This window comes from Carlito syrichta, unplaced genomic scaffold, assembly GCF_000164805.1.
Source record: "Carlito syrichta isolate Samal-C Ts95f unplaced genomic scaffold, Tarsius_syrichta-2.0.1 Scaffold302529, whole genome shotgun sequence".
Lineage (NCBI taxonomy): Eukaryota > Metazoa > Chordata > Mammalia > Primates > Tarsiidae > Carlito > Carlito syrichta.
In genome coordinates this window covers 258,591-276,735 of record NW_007246625.1, presented here as the reverse complement: position 1 = coordinate 276,735, position 18,145 = coordinate 258,591, and the positions used below count along the sequence as shown (strand labels likewise).

Genomic DNA, 18,145 nt, shown 5'->3' with positions numbered 1-18,145 from the left:
AGGCACAGAAAAGACCACTTTCGACTGTTGGAAAGGGACACTTTCTGGAAAGGTCAGCATTAGTGTTTGCCTTGAGAGGTGGGTAGACTTCCAAGAGGCAGAGATGGGGAGAGGATTGTTTCCCAACAAGGGTATAGTGTAAGTGAAGAGTTAGAAATAGGAAAGCACTCTTAAGAAATGGCATTTTGTAGAGTGTAGGGGACATAATACGAAGTAAGACAATGGTGGAGAAAATGGGCTTGGCTAGCGCTAGGTTATGAAGTGTCCGAATGCCAGGAAGGATTTAGGCTTTAGGGAGCCTCTGAAGGTTTTTGAGCAGAAGCAGCACATGAAACAAATTGGAGGAGGGACTGGAGTGGAAGATGGTGATGGAGACCAATTAGGAAGTCATTTTAATAATGCAGGCAAAGGGAACAAAAACAGCCCAAGAGAGTGACAAGAGGATAAAAGAGGAAGTAGCAAATATAAGAGATTATAGAAGAAACTCAACAGGGCTCGGTGTTGGACTGGAACTTGGATAGTGAGCGGAAAGAGTCAAAGATGCAGCTCATGTTTTGACACTGAAAGGATGGAGACACTATTAACTCCAATAGGGAAGACAGGAACAGGCTTGGCAGAGGAAAGAAGGCAGATAAATTTCCTTTGAGAATGTGAGGAATTCATCTCATTATTGTCAAGCCAAATCAGCAGGAAGATTTTCTGACTATTATTTGAAGCCCTGCTTGGGGATTCTTCACATTAACTGCTTTCCAATTGTTCTGTGACCTTTCACCTACTGAAATTGAGACATGCATCTGTTGTGAGAGATTTCAGAAATTATTATCTTTACTTACTTGGACCCTTCTGTCCTAGAAGGCTATGATGTCGTGTAATTTCATCAAGAGTACAGGAAAGCCAAAAGTTAGTTTCTTTGTTCAAGGAATTCAAAGCAAGGTGGGGAGGGGGGAGGCTAGAACTGCTGTCCAAGTTGGGCAAAAGTTAAAACATCCTAGAATTGAATTTGAAGACATTAACAGTTTAAAACATGTTGCTCTGATTCTAAAGAGGTGAATTAACATTTGAAGGGGAGTGACTGGTACCAGACACTGCAGCAGGATACATTTGTCACAGAGTTTGCTCAGAAAGACAGTATAGTTTATTCCCTTTCTATCCAATGTAGGGCCCATGGACCACCAGGATTAGCACCAAGAAACAGCTTATTAGAAATCTCAGGTCCTACCTCACACCTGTTGAATCAGAATCTTAATTTTAATAAGATCCCCAGATCTTATATACACCAAATTATTTTGAGAGTATGGACTTTGGAATCAGATTATCTGGACTTAAATTTCAACTTAGCCACTTACTAGCAGGTAACCTCCTGGACCTGCTTCCTTGTGAATAAAATCCATGGGCTTACATCTTGGTTTCACATTAGATTAGCCTGGGAACTGTCAAAAATTCCATGCCCAGGCCACATCCCAGACCAATTAAATCAGAATCTGTGGAGGTGGGATCTAGACATAGGACTTAAAGGCCCTCAGGTGATTCCAATATGCATTCAAGGTTGTGAGTCACTGATAGCTTTGAAGGACAGGAAAACGGTCATCAGAACCAGACTGTCATTTGTACCCTGGGTCTACCACATCTCATATATGAGACACATACGACATTTGTGAAATGAGCATGACATACGGCATCTTGCTCAAAGGGCTCTGAGCATGGGAGGAACTGACACACATAAGGCACTTGGCACAGTGCTCAAGAAGTATTTGTTATTATTTATGCAAGACCCAGCTTCCTTTGCAGAAGGAACCTGGGAAGCAATGTGTGGCTTGATGTATCATATAAATGTCAATCTGCAGCCATGCCCATACTTTACCCATCAGACATGACTTCCAATTACTTGGACACCAGGAGGTTAAAAGATTTTGCCTCAGCTATTTAAAAGATGTGAAGAACTATTCTTTTTCTTCATTACACTGGAAAACCTGAGGCAAAGAAGGTTGGCAAGGAGCTTTTGCAGAGCAGGTTGAAGTAAGTTCTATCCAAAATGCTTCATAGGGTCAGCATGGGGTGGGGAGGGGGACGGGGATGTGGAAGATCACACAATACTTTTTCTTTGAACTGTCCTAATGCTGTGGGCAAGACCTTGTGCCTCATTTGTCTAATGCCTCACAGCAATATCTCCACTTAAGACAATCTAGAATGAGAATTGGAAAAGCCTTTAGAAAGACTCTTGTCCAACTACTTTTTTTTTTTGAATTGGAGTCTCACTCTGTCACCCGCTCCCGCCCACCACAGCCTCGACCTCCTGGGCTCTGGCGATCCTTCCGCCTCAGCCTTCCGAGTAACCGGAATTACAGGCATGCACTACCACACCCGGCTCATTTTTTGATTTATTGTAGAGATGAGGTCTCGCTGCCCAGGCGGGTCTCGAACCCGCGGGCTCAGGCAATCCACTCACCTCAGCCTCCCAAAGGCGCAGGATTACAGGCTGAGCCACCAAGCCCGGCTTACTTTAGGTCTCTGCAAAGAAGGAACCAAGGCCCAGAGATGAAGATGACTTAAGCAAGGTCATATGCAATTTAAAGCCACGGGCTGGGCTCAGTTGCTCAGCCTGTAACTCCAGCACTTTGGGAGGCCCAGTTGCTCAGCCTGTAACTCCAGCACTTTGGGAGGCCGAGGTGAGTGGACTGCCTGAGCCTGAGGGTTTGAGACCCACCTAGGCAACTTGGCGAGACCTCGTCTCTACAATAAATAAAAAATTAACCAGGAGTGGTAGCACGTTCCTGTAGTTCTGGCTACTTGGAAGGCTGAGGTGGAAGGATTGCCGGAGCCCAGCATGTTGAGGCTGCGGTGGCTGGGAGCATGCCACTGCACTCCAGTCTGGGCAACAGAATGAGACTCCAACTCAAAAAAATAAAAATAAAACCGAGAAGGTATAAAGGTACTCAGTCAAATGTAAAGGAAATAGCCTAGTAGTGAAAAAGGAATTGAATGAAAGGGGGGAAAAGATATAATAGTGCTTTGAACCAAAGAGCTTTATAAACACTTGTGGCCTTAACCTGCCGGGGAGGTAGATAAGCATGTGCCCTTTAGTCTGTCCTCAAATTAAACCTCTCACAAGAGGTTAAGAAACACACCCAAGGTTGGAATTGACACTCAGAGCTCCAGACTTCCTGGCTTTGGAGCTGGGAATTCAGCCTCCACCTCCCTTGTCTATCAGGAAAAACATCTGGGTTCTAATGCTCAAGGATGGCATATCAAGGGGAAGTGGTGGAAGTTCGGTCCTTTAAGAAACTTTGAACAAGACTGCAGAAGACACAGCCAGGAGCTCCTCCCATTCCCTGAGTCACAGGCTCACATGTTTCTTCACTTCTATCCTGAAGGTTCCCCTTGTATGACCTTTAGGGAAATCTATTTGCCTGAGATGTAGGATGGGAGAAAAGAGAGTTGAGACTTCAAAATGTGTGAACACAAACATATCCAGAGCAGCTGCCTCAGGTAACAAAAATCTTTCCTTTATAGTCATTTCTCCCTGATTTAATGTGGCTCCCTGGTCACAACAGTGAGTGCCTACTTAAAGCAAAGCAAGAAGAATATGTAGGCCAAAAGGTCACATAAAACGTAATCAAATATAACCGTTTCCTTTAAAATTTTTAATGGACAGGAAATGGTATGGAATAACTGCCAAGTCACATAAATTAACTTTTTTGTTAATGTTTGTGATCCTGGAAAGTACACACTATCAGTCGATGCAAACTGCATGGGCATTTTCATCAGTCGTTGTCTGGGCGCGTGACTGAGGGTGGGCCATGGACCCATCCTTATGTGGTCCAGAAAAAAAAGCGACTGCCATGTTTGGCAGGCTTCAGATCTCCCTCAATTTCAGGGTTGGGTTCCGGTCTTGCTCTTGAGTGATAGGGATTCTCCGGTAAGGGTCGATCTGTTTTCACTTTGGTGACCTGGGAAGGGTGGAGAGAGGAAAAAAGCAAAGTTGAAAGTTTGGCTGGAGTAGTTAGTGGCCATAAACACGCCTCCCATTGTTTCCATTCTGCTGCCCCCAACTGTTCCCCAACTTAAAACCCCAGCAAATCACATTCACATTCATTTAATACTTAAACACTTAAGAAAGCCTACTGTATGTCATTCCATATGAAAGAAGCTAGGGATATAGAAGGGAACAAGATAAACACTGTCTTCAAGGGGATCACAGTCTAGAGTGAGGGAAATAGACAAGAATACCAAGACTCCTAATTACTATATTACCTAATTACCATAATGGAGACACAAATGGGAGTAAGGACTGCACATTTCATTCATCTGAAGGCTTGGATATTTGTGAAGAGGTAACATTTAACTTAATCTTGAAATCTGAGCAGGAGTCAGCCAGAAAGATGAGGGAGGAAAAGACATTCTAAGTAAACAGTACATATGAAGACAGACAGGCATGTCTTTAGAATGGCTAAAGCAAAGGGTACATGAAGAATGGAGGGAGATGAAGCACCTGACCAAGCACTTATTGTTAGAAATGATGTTGAGCACATTATTCTATCTTCACATGCCTATGAGGTCATCGTGTAGGGGTTCACTGAAGCCACCTAGCTAATAGTGGAAGAACTAGTACAATAGGCCAGATCTGCCTGCTTCAAAACCTGTGCTTTCCAATACCATGCTACACACCGGTGGGAAGGACTAAATGACAGAGGGTGTTGAATGATGTGCAGAGGTGTTTGAATTTTAACCTGACAACAGGTGCCACTAAAGCAGGGAAGTGACTAAATCACATTGATAGGCTGGAAGGTGTTTAACTGGAGAGAGGCGAGAACAGAATTGGGGAGCTGAGGCAAAAGGCCAGGCAAGAGGTAAAGAACTCAACTGCAACAGAGAGAAAATGTATTTACACTCACACTATCCCCTGATGGTCACAGAAATCACAACTGGAAAGCCAGTAGAAACTCTTCTCATTTTAAAGATAAAGAATAGGCCTAGATAACTGGGAAGACATAAGGCCACAGTTATCAACAATCCTCTGATTGTTACTCTACTAGTCTGAACTTTAAATCACCCCATATAATATTACCAGATTGGCTGGGGACAACGGCTCATGCCTATAATCCCAACACTTCGGGAGGCTGAGGCATAGGATCACTTGACCCCAGGAGTTCAAGATCAGCCTGAGCAACAAAGTGAGACCGCATCATCACAGCAAAAAATTAGCCAGGTGTGGTAGTGCACTGTAGTCCCAGCTACTGTAGTCCCAGCTACTTAGGAGGCCAAGACAGGAAGACTGCCGAGCCCAGAAGGTTGAGGCTGCAGTGAGCCCTGATTGTGCCACTGCACTCCAGCCTAAGTGACAGAATGAGATCTCGACTCAAAAAAAAAAAGACCAGATTAATCTTCCTAGATGTATAAATTCAGAAACCATTTATTGTGAACATAGCTTTCAGGTATACAATCACACTATTATTATTATTACCACCCTATGAGGCATTATTATTTCTAGTTCACGAATGAAGACCAAGGAGGTTGACTTGCCTAAAATAAAGATACACAGTAATGTCAGAACTGGAGCTGCAACCCACATCTTCAAGTTCAGAATGATTTTTTGTTTGCTTTTAAACCATCTCCCTGCTATAATTAGAGATCACTGGTGGTTCTGTATTGCTTGACAGAGTAATTCCAAATGCCTCCTGCTGGTATTTGAAACTCCTTTAAGGAATTAAAAAATATTTATGAAATTAATCTAGAAAAATGGTTCTGAAACTTCAAGTAATACAGAACTTAAGGACAACTTATTGAAGAAAGAACAAAAAAGCAATTCCCCCTTCTGCACCAGCACCAAAAAGGAAAGGTGCAGATGCATGTGGTTAAACTAAGTACTAGATAAGTAACTTTGGGAAGCCTACTTACCCATCAATTTCCCATCTGTAAAAGAGGTTATTAGTAGCTCACAGGGTTATTGGGATAGAGTACTATATGTAAGTACTATACATAGTAAGTACTCCAAAGTTATTTTCAGTATTATCAGGATGATGAAATGAATGAGAGAGAGTAATTCTGCCTTAAAAAGTCAGAAACACCAGACACGGTGGCTCATGCCTGTAATCCTAGCACTTTGGAAGGTAGAGGCGAGAGGATTACCTGAGCCCAGGGGTTCAAGATCAGCCTGGGCAACATGGCGAGACCTCGTCTCCACAATAAATCAAAAACTTAGCCTGAAGTTACAACTACTTGGAAGGCTGAGGAGGAAGGATTGCCTGAGCCCAGCAGGTTGGGGCTGTGGTGGTCGTGAGCATGCCACTGCACTCTAGCCTGGGCGACAGAGTGAGACTCTGACTCGAAAAGAAAAAACCAACAATAAAATAAAATAAATAAAAAGTAAAAAGTCAGAAAGAAATATTTTCTTTTGTATTTCTTTGTCACCTAGGCTGGAATGCAGTGGAATAATCACAGCTTATTGCAGCCTCAACCTTCTGGGCTCAAGCAATCCTCCTGCCTCAGCCTCCTAAGTAGCTGGGACTACAGGAGTGCACTACCAGGCCCAGCTAATTTTTTGTAGAGGAGATCTCGCTGTGTTGCCCAGGCTGGTCTTGAACTCCTGGGATCAAGCAATCCTCTAACCTCGACCTCCCAAAGTACTGGGATTATAGGCATGAACCACTGTGACTGGCCCGATACTTTTTTTATTTTATAGGGATTTTTTTTTTACATACGAAGATTCAGGAACAAATATACTTTAATAGCATGACTTATTCATTCTCCTTTCACAAAAGTCAGAAATGAGAAAAGGTAGTTTTATTTGTTACATGTATAAATTCCATAGCTTTCCAATTTAGAATTATTGGCTATTTAAAATAATATGTTCAGTGCATCAAAAGATCTCTGAAGTAAAGATAATCATGCCAGATACAAAAAAAAAATGTGTAAGTCATTACACAAGCTTATGACCCAACTATTCACAGATGCTATACACAAAAAAGAAGGGACCTAACATTAATTGTGGACGTATGTGCCTAGACACTATACTGGGAATTCATAGAGGTTTTCTAATGTAATTATCCCAGAAAAACAGGAATTATTCTTGACCCCATTTTGTAGATGCAATAGGACAGAAAAAATTTGTTCAAAATCCCATAGCAACTAAGTAGTGGAATGAAGATTCAAATCTACTCTCTGCCTCCATTCAAACCAAGAGTTTTTTTCCCTCCATTCTTTGCTATCTGCTGCTCCAGAGGGAATGGAGGGTACTGAGGCTGAAGAAACAAGGATGGGTCAGATCATAAAGCTCCTGAATGACAAGATATGTAGAGGATGCTTTACCTTGCAAGAAACAGGGAGTCTCTAAAATCTTCAGAGGATGCATTGTCTTTTAAAGTTCAAGCTGATCCACCTTACCTCCCCTCCCAGAAATTCATGTAGCCCAGGTTAAGAACTACTGTCCAAGAATAAGGTAACAGCAGTAGAACAGTGACAGGATTAATGTATTCCAGGAGATGCTAATCTATAGGAATTGATGGCTATACAGAGCAAAAATGAGTAGGGAGTTAAGAATAACATCAGGTTTCTAGCTCTGATGTTTCAATAGATGATGGTGTCACAATACATAGGAAATACAGAAGAGAAGGAAAACACACCTCTTTTTTTTTTTTGAGCTAGGGTTTTACTCTGTTCACCCAGGCTGGAGTGTAGTGGCACTCCTGGGCTCAGGCAATCCTTCCACCTCAGCCTCCCGAGTAGCTGGGACTACAGTTGCATGCCACCAGCTGATTTTTTTATTTTTTGTAGAGATGAGGTCTCACTATGTTGTCCAGACTGGTCTTGAACTACTGGGCTCAAGCAATCCTCCCACCTTGGTCTGGGATTACAGGTATGAGTCACTGCACCCAGCCAAGAAAACATACTTCCAAAACCACAGGCATGTACTTCTTAAATCTTAGGGATGTTCCCAAAAAAAGGTGGCATAATCCCGATCCTATTTCCCCAATGAACCTCACAATAATCTCAATGATGTTTTCAAATGACAGTGTTTCACTAACCCTTTGTTTATCCACCTACTCCCTTCTGTTCGTCAATTAGCTAATTAATTAAAAACAAATCTGCACATGCTAGAAGATCTATTTAAAGGAATAGCTCTATTTTAAAAACTCCCTTCTGAATTGTGTATAATCACTGTCTAATTAATCTGGTAAATCTGATAAGTGCTCATATCATATCTGTATTCACAGAGACCCTTTTCTGACCACCTCCTGTCTTTGTCCCACCCCTGAGTCAGAGAGTGAGACCTCCAGCAGGAACTTTTTTTACCTTCGACAGTTCTCCCAGGTCAGGCCGCACCCAGCCCAGTTTGTCCAGCACACACTCGTCAAACTTTGCCTGCTGTTTGCGACAGTGACGAAATAACTGCAAGTTGGAATAATCAATGCAAGTCCAATATTCTGTAAAAGGCTCCGCACAGTGACGCTTTATCTGCCTGGAAAAGAGGGACAGGTAAGGGCAGCTCTTTGCAAAACAAAAAACAGAAAAAAGGGGAAAACATAGGTACAGATCTCAAATACATAGCCTTGCTTTTAGCAAGGTATGGGAGTAAATACTCCCACTTCACAAGACAACTTCAAAATCCTCAAGTTGAGAACCAGTAAGTAAACAAAAAAGATTTCTGAGGTAAAAAACTTAATTTTTTTATGTAGCAAAAAACCAGTATAGCCTAAGGCACATGTATTTTTCTCAAAAGGGCACTCCTTACTTGGGGCCTATTTATTCTTTTCTTTAGATCCAATTTTAAAGAGTATCAGCTTAGCAAAATTATAAGAAAAGGAGGCATAATCAGAGATGGGCATGCTAACATGAAGCAGAGGTGACAAACAATGGCAAAGGAGGAGACAGAATTATAAAAAGCAAATGTACAAACTAACAAGCAAAAGATTCTGTGATCATTCAGTAGAAAGGCAAACTGCCCTCCATTCCTCAAAAGCTCCAGGTCTTTATTCTATCAATGCATAAAACAAAAATAGATTAGTAATCCTTGTTATCAAGAACAAAGCTATATTTAATGCTCTCTGTTAAGAAGTAGGGTAGGAATATAATTCATTTTGTGGCCATCAAAAATAGCTGGAGAAAACATAACTTTTGTGTATAAAAGGGATAAGTTTTAGTTATTTTGCAAAATTTCCCTTATCATTTGACTCTGCTAGAATGCAAATTCAAGCAAGAATAAAATACCATCATTTTATATAAAAGCCATATTTGAGACAGTGGAAGAAATTCAGAGTACTCATTCCCCCAATGGAATAATAATTATGAAGTGCTTACTTGCTGTGCTCCAGAAATCTAGCTATGGCCTCAACATATGAGTCTTAGTGTAACATGTCTCAGGAAGAAAGAATCTCAGAGATGGTCTAAGGAAGTACATAGTACAAAATCTGTTTTTCATTCCTGCCTGACAGCCACTCAATTCCCCTAACCCTAGCCCTAACCCCTTCCAGGTAGTCTAAGCATAACCTGCACCCACCTGACCTCTATCTGAGATCATTCTCGTAGAAAGCTACCATTTCCAATGGGAGTTTTGTATTCCTCCAAAATGCTGTAGCAGAAGTGCTGCAAACAACCACTCTAGTACCACAGATTCCTATTTCGGACCCTGTTACTCACACCTGACAGGTAATATCTACTAATGCCTATAACCAGCAACTTCAGCAATGAGAAATTCCTCTCATGAAAGCAGCTGGGAATTTGTGAAATCCAAACATTCCCATTTAAAACATACTACCTCTGAGCCATGGAAAAAATGCTTTGCCAAAGCTCCCTTAGAAAATAAAAACATTTGGCCGGGCGCGGTGGCTCAGCCTGTAATCCTAGCACTTTACGAGGCAAGAGGATTGCCTGAGCCCGAGGGTTTGAGACCAGCCTGGGCAACTTGGTGAGACCTTGTCTCTACAATAAATCACAAAAAATTAGCTGGGCGTGGTGGCATGCGTCTGTAGTTCCAGCGACTTGGAAGGCTGAGGTGGAAGGATCGCCTAAGGCCAACAGGTAGAGGCTGTGGTGGCTGTGAGAGTGCCACTGCACTCCAGCCTGGGTGACAGAGTGAGACTCCAACTCAAAAAAAAAAAAAAAGACAAGAAACACTTTTAAAATAAACACACACATTCAACCTTGCTAGCAATCACATCAATGCAAATTCAAGCATAATAAAATACCATTTTGCACCTACCAAATATTTAAATAATATGCATACCAGGATACAGTGCTGAGGACAGTATAAACTGATAACTTAAAAAAAAAACCAATAAAGTTCAAGAGCTAAAAACAATGTTTAAAGCCTTTTATAGGATAATCTCACTGCTAGAAAATGTATGTCAAAGAATTAATTAAAAGGTCAAAAAGATCTATACGCAAAAGTAGTCACTACAGATTTATCCAAAACAATTAAAAACTTAAATCTATAATGATGTTCGGTAACAGAAAGTAGTCAGGTATATTATGGTTGATTTATCTATGGATAGAATATTACAAATCCATTTAAAATGGATCATGAAGACTATATAGCAACTTGAATCTTCTCAATAGTTTCAAGTGAAAAAAAAATTTTTAATGTATATACACTAAGATTATAACCACAAAAATATCTTTCCTTGGGGACAAAGACAGCAGAAGCAAGCAAGAAAGAAAGAAGTAATGGTGCTAAGGTATTTGATTTTTTTCCTCTATTATCACTGTAGTGGACATCTGTGGTTTCTGCCTACCCAGCAGTCATTCCCTATTATTTTGTAACATTCTTCTAATGTTCCTGTGGGGAACAACTGTTCCCCATCTCTCAGCAATGTGGTTTGGATGAAGCTAAGTATATTCCATATTTGAGATCTAACCAATCAGAGCATTTTATCTCTTGGAGCAGAAATAATTCAATGATATGTATACAGAATCAGCCAGCCAGGACAATCAGACTCAGACCAGCAACCTCTGCTCACTTCTGGAGAAATGACACTCTTTGTCTAGGTTTGCTAAGCAAGTAAACTAGCAGCTTGAAGTAGCCAGTGGCCATTTTTGCTGCAGCAAGGGGACTCTCTTTGAAAATAAGGTCAACAAAGGAGAACTAAGGGACTTAGTTCTGGGGAGAAGAGGAGAGGCAAAAAGACATCAAGTAATTGTGAAATTATTTAAGACACTGAATCCACTCCTGCTTGATGTCAGGCCTATTTCTGAACTTCACAGTTACAAGAGCCAATTAATTCCCTTTGAGTTGAGTTTCTATCCCTTTTAATAGAGTTCTGACTAATCTGGTTGTTAAAACATTTTTCTACAATTACACAATTTAGATTTTTTTACTTAAGTATCAAGCACAGTGGCCTACCTAAAACCTGACTCTGAACACACTTTTCTTTCCATCATAATTGTCTTCTGTAGTAACAACTTAGTGAATGCCTGCTAACAAGCAGTGCAGATTTTTTTTACATGCCTTTTCACATTTTTCACAGTAATACTGTATAAAATAGGTTTTATTTGACAATTTGGAAACTAATATTCATGGAGATTAAAGAACTTTCCAGATAATAAAAACAAAACCAAAAATAACTATCACTTATTGAGTGTTTACCTTGGTCTATCTGACTTCAAAGCCTATGCACTTCCTACTAAAATTATCCTTCCACCTAATTAGCTGGACATTCACTTATTCATTTAAGAATACCTTGATGTTTCAACCAGACAGACACTGATACCAAAAGATTTTTACCTAAAGAACTCCAAAGCACACTTGTTAACCAGCTTGCCTTCCTCTAAACACCGCCTTGGATCTTTCTCCTCCCAGCGGCAGAGCATAAACTCCTTGTTGGGTTTATCACATTGAGCTCCATAATGATGGGCTGCTGCTTTAAGCACAGCAGAACTGACTTTCACCTGAGGAAAAAAAGACAGGAGAAAGAATATCACTCTCTCAACTTTACCTCATGCTGGTCAAAACAACACAAAGGTGGCACTGTTCTGACTTTACCAAGAAAACTACAGACCTGGGGCTGTCATAATAATTCTTTACAGTCTATAGTGCTTTAGAGATCACAGAGTTCTTTCCCATACATATTTTCTTTACCTTTACAATAATCTCATTAAGTTGATGTTACTATCCCCATTTTAGAGCTGAAGAAATGGAAGCTCTGATAGAATCTTTACATATTTATGGTAGAGAGAATGGAAGCTGTGAAGGAGAATGGAGCTTCTGAGATATGAGGGGGAACCAACTCTGGGGAGCTTTGCTGAGTTTCTGCTCCAGAAATAAAATTAATAGGATAAGGACATATGAAACTCCCAGAGAACTAGGAATTATAGAAGACAGGAGACTGGAAGGGATCAGAAGGAGCATCTAGTCCAGCCGGTTATCACTAATAATAAAGTACTAAATCTGCAAATTTATAAAAATTATAACTTAGAGCATATCCAAGGTTGCCATCTCTATAACTAAGCCTGCCAGTCTCCTCCATTCACACTTCAGTTCATTTTCTTAAAAAACATAGTATACTTACAGCAAACTCAAGAAGAACTGCAAACAGTCCAGGGCCTATCTGATAGCTGCAACAGCAAGGGTCCTACTGGTCTCTTTTTCTATACTACCTTTTCTTATACCAATACCACAAGATTGTAATTACTGTAACTTAAGAAAACATTTTTTTAATCTGGAAGAACCATCCTCCTTATTCTTCCTTTTCAAAATTGTCTCAGTTATTCTTTCAGATGAACACCAATAATTCACATTCAAATTGCATTAAATTTAATTATATATTAAATTGGGGGCAATGGCCACTTTTATAATACTGAATCTCTCCTCAAATTGTATGTCCTCAGAGAGACTTTCCCTAAGTATCTTGTGTAAGCTAGCCAGCATCAGTGGTCACTCATGTAGTCTATGTGCAACTGTTAGAATATAAGCTTTAAGAGGGCAGGGATTTTGTTTTCAACAGAGATCCAGTACTGTGAAAATATCATTTCTTCCTAAATTAAGCTATGGTAATTAAATGTAATGTTTACTACGGTACACCAAGCAAGCAACCAAAATAATGTCTAGCACAAGTAGCAGTTGAGTGCCCAATTCTATGTCAGGCAATGGTGATACAACAGTTACAAGATCTAAGAATACATGAATTACACCTCCTCATCCAGAACACAGTATTTCTCTCCATTTATTCATTCTTGTCATTTTTGTCCTTCAGTTAAAATTAGTTTTCTACCACAGAGACTTTGCACATTTATTATTTATTACTCAGTATTTTAGGATTTTTATACTATCTAAATAGAGTATTTTTTTCTATTAGCTTTTCAAACTGTTTACTGCTTGTCTATACACTGTATATTTTCTGTAGCCATCTTACTGAACTCTTGTTAGTTCTAATTCCAAATTCAAGAGAATTAGTGGAAAAACTACTATTTACAAATAAAAGGGTTCCCTTTCCTTCTGTTATTTATACCTTTTTTCTTCCTATTCTCTTTTCCTATCTTACTGCTCTGAACAAACCCTCTAGGACAATACAAATGAAAAGCGATGACATTTGGTAACCTTGCCTTTTTCTAAACTTTAAAGCACAGTTTGATATATTTGCTGTTGGTATCTGGGATGTAAGTTGTTTGATTATTCCTTTTTAAGTAAGTTTCTTTCTAACTCTACTTGGCTTTGCTTTACTATTGCTCTATTCTCCACCAGGAAAGACTGAAATTTTTTGGATTCTTTTTAAATTAATCTATAAACATAACATAAAATATTAACAGATTTTCTAAAGCTGACCTACTGTATGTATATCTAGAATAAAATCTAGTTTGTCATAGTGTATCATGCTTTAATACAATAATGGATTTGGATTGCAAAATTAAAGACTTTTATGAAAGAATAGCCCATGATTTTATTTTTTATATACTTAACACAGCCAGGTTATTAATGAGATAAAAGGCAAGGAAAGATGAAGAGAGTAATTCATCCACACAACTCATCTACACACTATAGAAAGAGGAGAATAAGCTTATGACTATGTCTACTAATGTTACAACTGTTATAATTATCAAAGCAAAGGTAAAGTTATGATGGAAGTGAGGTCTGCCATGATGATTCTAATAAATTTATGTTAAAACTCTGCAAAGTTTTTGTATTCGTTTCTGAAAATAAAATTATTTATTTAAATCAATTGTGTGGTATACATTTACTAGCTTTATTACCTGTAAATAGCTGGGAGAATTTAAAAAATCACCATCCAAACTTTTTTTAAAGCTTAATATATTAAAAAATGAAGTAGCTATATTTTATTTCCCTGTCAAATGCCTTAAAATATCTTTAAATGGCTGATTTAATTCTTTAAGTGCTCATGGCTATCATGTCCCAAAAAGCTTGCAGCATTATTTGTTTTACTTCCCTACAAATATGGAGGTCTTAATAAAATGAAATTATATCCTGTGTTGTTGAGCATGTAAAACACTATTCCTATCACATGGAAATAACAGATGAGAACTACTCATTGAATCTATTTCCTAACTGATGAAAAAGAGAGAGATGCTCAAGATAACACAGTGGGTCAGTGGCAACCCCAGAACTGGAACACAGAGATTATAACCTCCAATCAAACTTTTTCCCTTTACATCACCATCATTGAGGTGGCAAGGAACTTGAGATGTCACCATATCCCCTCACCTGCTTCTTTACTAAGACTGATTAGTCCCAACAGAAACAACATCTTTTCACAGCTGCTTACCATGAATACCCTCTCAAATTCATTCAGCTCTCTTTGTCTCAAAGAACACAGAATTTCAACATCCTTCCTCATTTATTCTCACAACAGCCTCACCGCACATCAGGGTTAGAGTCTGCAGGTGTGGAAAGTGAGACAGAGAAAGTCACAATCTACAGCCAATCAACCTTCTAATTTTGTTCGTGCTTCCTTACACTATGTCTGTACCTCTTTTTATTGTACTTAATTTATACCATGCCTTGTATTTCCCTTAATTTATGTAAAATGAAGACTAGTACTTATTTTACAAAACTGCTTTGAGGATTCAATGAGTTAATACAAATTAAAATAATAAGAACAGTGACTTGTGCATAGAATGTACATTGTAAATATTAATTATTATTTTTCATAGGTCCAAGAAGTTTCCAGCCCAAAGCTCTAACTACTTTTTTCAATGAGACTATGTCATAACACCTAAGTCAATGACGCCCAAAATGTGTTAAACTTGCTCCCAAACCTGCTCCTCCTTCAAGTTTCCCCAGTCCTATAGTCAGGCTGCAAATCTGACTTTCCTCAAACTTCCTGACTCCAATAAGGAATTCACTGTTAAGTCAATTCTAGATATTCTTGTCCTTTGCTTTGTCTAACAACTATAAATTAACTATAAATTAGCTAGGGTCATTAACATCTTCCTCAACCATTTTAACAGCCACTGAGACTAATCCCCCTGCTTTTCTTTTCCTCTCTTCAATCCATCCTTCACAGAGCTGCTATAGTGATCGCCCTAGAAAACGATTCTTATTTTACTCTGCTATTAAAATAAATTAGCAACTGAACCCTCAAGGGCTTCAGCCTTAAAAGTAGAATAAAGCCTAAATTTCTTATTGGGTATTTAAAGCCTTCTGGACTCGCACTAACTTTCCATGCTTCTCACCCATAACTCTTCAAAAAGGGGCCATTTGCTGTTCTCTCAAAACTGAACTCACTGTTGCCAGACCCTTTTGGGCCTGCTGCATTTTCCCATTTCCTTATCTTTGCTCAGCTCCTACCCTCACTTAGAGACTCTTCTCTCCATCTCTGCCCACAAGTGCATTTTCCAAATGCCATTTAGCCATGTCTTACATTATGCCCAAGAAGTGCTTTCTCTATTCCCTTTATAGCCTCAGATAATTTTACAGCTGGAATCACCTCAATTTTACAAATAAATTAACTGTCTGCAAATGCTAAAAGCAACAAAACAAGGCCTAGAATTTGGTTTCAATTTCAAGTCCTGCTCTTTTCTTAAACTATGTCTGTCCCTCTTTCATAGCATTTAATCATACTTTTGTCCTGTATTTTAGTTATTTATGTAATTATCAGTTTCTCAATTCAATTGTAAACCCAAAAGGCAAATTTATTCCAGATATAGCACACATACAATAAGTGGAACCTAAGAACTTTATTGAACCAAATTAAAATTTCAACAAAAAAAATACTGCAACTCAAGATTAACCCAGCTACATGGTAGGGCAAGAAACAAAAGACTGCCTGGTTCCATGGCAGCATCCCATCTCCCACCTCGTAGTAAATATCACTTTCTTCATCTGAAGAAAATAAGTTGCCATTCCCATGGTCATATAAGATTCAATGAAGCAAGGCAGGAAAAACACTTAACATAGTGCCTGGTATATAATTTCTAGCACATAATTTTTAGGTCTGTCCTCCCTTTCCCTTAATATAGCCTGTTCTTTCTACTGTCCAGCTCTGCTATGACACTCCTCTGGCTTACACCTTGGCTGCCTCTTCCCACCAACTCACTTACGGCTGAAACCCAAACTGCTTCCAAGTTCTATTGCAGCCCAAGACGCCTCTCCAGGCTCAGCAGCTGCTGCTTCCCAATAATAAGGTAACATCAAATAGCACTTGGCTCCCTAAACACAAAAGTTTCTGCTAAGCCTTCTCACTCTTTTCAGCTTTGCCCATAAGATGATAGTTGATAGGCATGGGTTTTCATTTTTTTATTTTATTTTTTTTAGTTGGAGTCTTACTCTGTCGCCCAGACTGGAGTGCAGTGGCCGCTCCTGGCCACCACAGCCTCAACCTGCTGGGCTCCAGCGATCCTTCCGCCTCAGCCTTCCAAGTAGCCGGAAATACAGGCGCGCGCTACCATGCCCGGCTAACTGTTGATTTATTGTAGAGATGAGGTCTCACCAAGTTGCCCAGGCGGGCCTCGAACCCGCGGGCTCAGGCAATCCACTCACCTCAGCCTCCCAAGGCGCGGGATTACAGGCTGAGCCACCGAGCCCAGTTGGCATGGGTTTTTAAATCAGACCTGGCCTCACGTTCCAGCTCTACCACTCTTACTAGCTACGTGACCTTGGACAAATTGCTTCTACTCTCAGGGACTATTTCGTTACCTGTAACATAGAAAACCAATTCTATATATCCTACCTTATAGTGTTGCTGGGAGGAATTCGTGCATGTAATTAAGCACCCTGCCTGGTTTAGAAAAGGCTTGATCGTTTTAGCTATAATTAGTAGTACATGTCTTCTTGTCTTCACTTCTCATAGCACAAACTACTTCGCCTCTGTGTCTGTCCCCTACTAGATTATAAACTCCATGAGAGCAGGGAGTAGACCTCTTCCAGTACTTGTGCACACAGTAATTATTCAAATGATATCTCCTGGATAAATGAATGCTTTAAATGTGTTCTGTTACCAAACACCTTCCCATGGCTGTGAACAAATTCTCCAGCATCCTCTCATTTTCCCTCCACTCTAATGCACTCTGAACCACCGAGGATATCACCTTAAGGTGACAGTCTACTCCTCAACTGTGAGTACCTAGGGCTGTACTCACTTCGCAGGGAGGTTTGAGGATTAAGCGACATAAACTAGGTAAAGTGACCCTGGTTCGTGCTTAATAAAAAAGTACCACTATTATTCACGCAAGGGGAAGGTCGCTGTGTGGGGGGAGGGGAAAGGGTTTTAGAGCCACTACAGGAAGCAACAGGATGGGGTAAGAGAGACTCCCAAAGCTGTGGAGGGGACGTCCGGGATTCGGCCTGTGTATGTGCTGGACCGCAGGGAAAGGGGAACCCGCGGCCCAGGGTCCCCCGAGGCGAAGCAGGGCTGGGCCCAGGCCCGGGAAGCTGCAGCCCTATGCCCTGCTTGCCTGTCCTCCGGACGAGCCTCACCTCCTGCACTTTCAGCTCCTCTAGGGTGGGCAGCTCCACTATCCCCGGCATGACGGCTGCAGCCCCGACCCTGACGAGGCGCCCTCAACCGCGTCTCCCCCGTCTCCTTGACCTCCCCTTTCGACCGGCGAAGAGGGCCACACAGCGCCTGCGCATGCGCAGCGGCGGCACGCAGGCGCACTATTTTGCCCAACCGCGAGCGAGGGAGCGTGCGCAATGCCAGGAAGTTCTGTAGCGTCCGTAGGGCGGGGCTTCGAGTCGGCTCCGCCTAGCCCTCCTGGTTGT

The 18,145-nt window shown here is 40.6% G+C and overlaps 1 protein-coding gene across 2 annotated transcripts; it reads right to left on the bottom strand.

Moving 5' to 3' along the window:
- Positions 1–3,620: 3,620 nt before the first annotated feature.
- NDUFA8 (NADH:ubiquinone oxidoreductase subunit A8) lies at positions 3,621–18,055 on the bottom strand. Of its 2 annotated transcripts, none has more exons than XM_008056799.1 (4): positions 14,709–14,794; positions 11,717–11,880; positions 8,290–8,455; positions 3,621–3,947 (listed from the first exon to the last, which is right to left on the bottom strand). In XM_008056799.1, exons 1-4 carry the CDS (start codon positions 14,778–14,780, stop codon positions 3,810–3,812), a joined length of 540 nt encoding a protein of 179 aa, XP_008054990.1. In that variant the 5' UTR covers positions 14,781–14,794; the 3' UTR covers positions 3,621–3,809. The 2 variants fall into 2 exon arrangements, with proteins under 2 accessions (XP_008054990.1, XP_008054991.1); XM_008056800.1 differs by lacking the exon at positions 14,709–14,794 and adding an exon at positions 17,861–18,055 and having other exon boundaries at positions 3,623–3,947.
- Between the last annotated feature and the right edge of the window lie 90 nt (positions 18,056–18,145).

What these genes read in the sequence shown, in the direction of transcription:
- NDUFA8 (XM_008056799.1), bottom strand. Translation starts at nt 14,780, where the DNA reads ATGAGGAAGGATGTTGAAATTCTGTGTTCTTTGAGACAAAGAGAGCTG. An exon ending in TGTGCTTTGGAGTTCTTTAG is followed by an intron (nt 8,456 to 11,716) that starts GTAAAAATCTTT and finishes CCTCTTTTCCAG; the next exon opens with GCAGATAAAGCGTCACTGTG. An exon ending in ACCTGGGAGAACTGTCGAAG is followed by an intron (nt 3,948 to 8,289) that starts GTAAAAAAAGTT and finishes CACCCTTCCCAG; the next exon opens with GTCACCAAAGTGAAAACAGA.